At 49.0% G+C, this 1,313-nt stretch overlaps 1 protein-coding gene across 1 annotated transcript; it reads right to left on the bottom strand.

The window, feature by feature from the left end:
• Positions 1-287: 287 nt before the first annotated feature.
• On the bottom strand, positions 288-974 carry LOC133832126 (uncharacterized). The gene has a single exon (XM_062262509.1). It carries the CDS (start codon positions 972-974, stop codon positions 288-290), a length of 687 nt encoding a protein of 228 aa, XP_062118493.1.
• Positions 975-1,313: the final 339 nt, after the last annotated feature.

Raw genomic sequence — 1,313 nt, 5'->3', positions numbered from 1 at the left:
GCATTTTTAATTTTCTTGAAACTTCTGCCACAACAATTCTATGAACAAATGGGGTGCCCTTCCTCCGATCAAATTCTATGTAGGACGTTTTATTCCCAACTAGTTGCTGCACAGCCTGATTCAAGGCATCTATCTGGGCCTGTACAGCATCTGGTATTGCTGGAGCGATTGAAGTTGGGAGGAAGTACTCGTCATGTCTTTCTCTTCAATTATTGAGTACATCCCTCAAATCTTCATCTCTACGCCTTTGCTCGCTTGCACCTAGTCGGTCAAATACATTGGGCTGTTTAGGCTGCCCCCCCAACATTTTGGCTTGTCGTTCGGTTCTCCATTGGCGGAGGATTTTGTTGTCCGCCTCTCTCCTCCGACTGTCGACCATCGTTCTTCCTGCCAGAGTCCGCCTCATTATAATCATGTCCATCTCTGAATTGTGACCTATGAGTGTGTGACCTGCTGTACGCACTATTCCCCTCTCTCCCTGTTGGTATGTCTCGATAAACAGGGGAACGCCTGTGTTGGTCATTAGGTCCTCTGACATTACTATGTCGTGGGGGACCCCGGACCACAGAGCCTAAGTCCACTTGTCTTCTACTTACTGAGGGACGTTGTCCCCTGCTAGGAGGGTTTTGCTCCCCAGCTGTCTGGCGTCTAGGGCTTTTGGGATGTTGCTCGGCCCTATTCAGCCTTTGTTGCTGAACATTATCTCGACCAGCCCGAGAGGGTGGTTGCTGCTCGTTGTTTCTATCAGGATTTTGGACTGGTCTTTCCTGTTGAGCAATGGGAGGTTGCTCTGGTCCTTGAGGATTCCTTGGTTGTGGTGGATCTTGATGATACTGGGGACGCTCTAACTGCGGATTTTGTTGAGGGTGAGAGCTGGGTGGCTGATCAGGTTGGGAGGTAGGTGCAGGTTGTCCTCGTGCTAATTGAATGGCCACTTCTAAAGCCGATGTGGCATCTATCTGCCGGCGATCCATGTCAGCTTGCCGCTCATTCAGTTCTTGGCGATGCCGGTCAATCTCCCTTTGCTGCAGCACCATTGTCTCAGCCACATTCTCTTTATTAGCTCTAATAGTAGCTAATTCCTCTTGCAATACAATCAAAGTTGTTTGCAAGGTTTCAGCATCCATCTCTTCCTCTTCCAGTTCCACCCGTGGCTCGTCCTCTGCTACATCTTGTGGAGGAGGTTGATTCGGTATACTTCCAGATGTCTGCCCTGTCTAACCCGCTTTCCTAGAGGTTTTCGCCATTATTTTTCTTGAAGGTCTCGAGTTCAGCTCTCAACGAGTGCACCAAAATGTTGACTGATGATTTAG

This window comes from Humulus lupulus, chromosome 4 (assembly GCF_963169125.1).
Source record: "Humulus lupulus chromosome 4, drHumLupu1.1, whole genome shotgun sequence".
Classification (NCBI taxonomy): Eukaryota; Viridiplantae; Streptophyta; class Magnoliopsida; order Rosales; family Cannabaceae; genus Humulus; species Humulus lupulus.
This window is presented reverse-complemented; position numbering and strand designations above follow the sequence as displayed.

Coding starts and splice junctions, on each gene's coding strand:
- LOC133832126 (XM_062262509.1), bottom strand. CDS start 974: ATGGATCGCCGGCAGATAGATGCCACATCGGCTTTAGAAGTGGCCATT.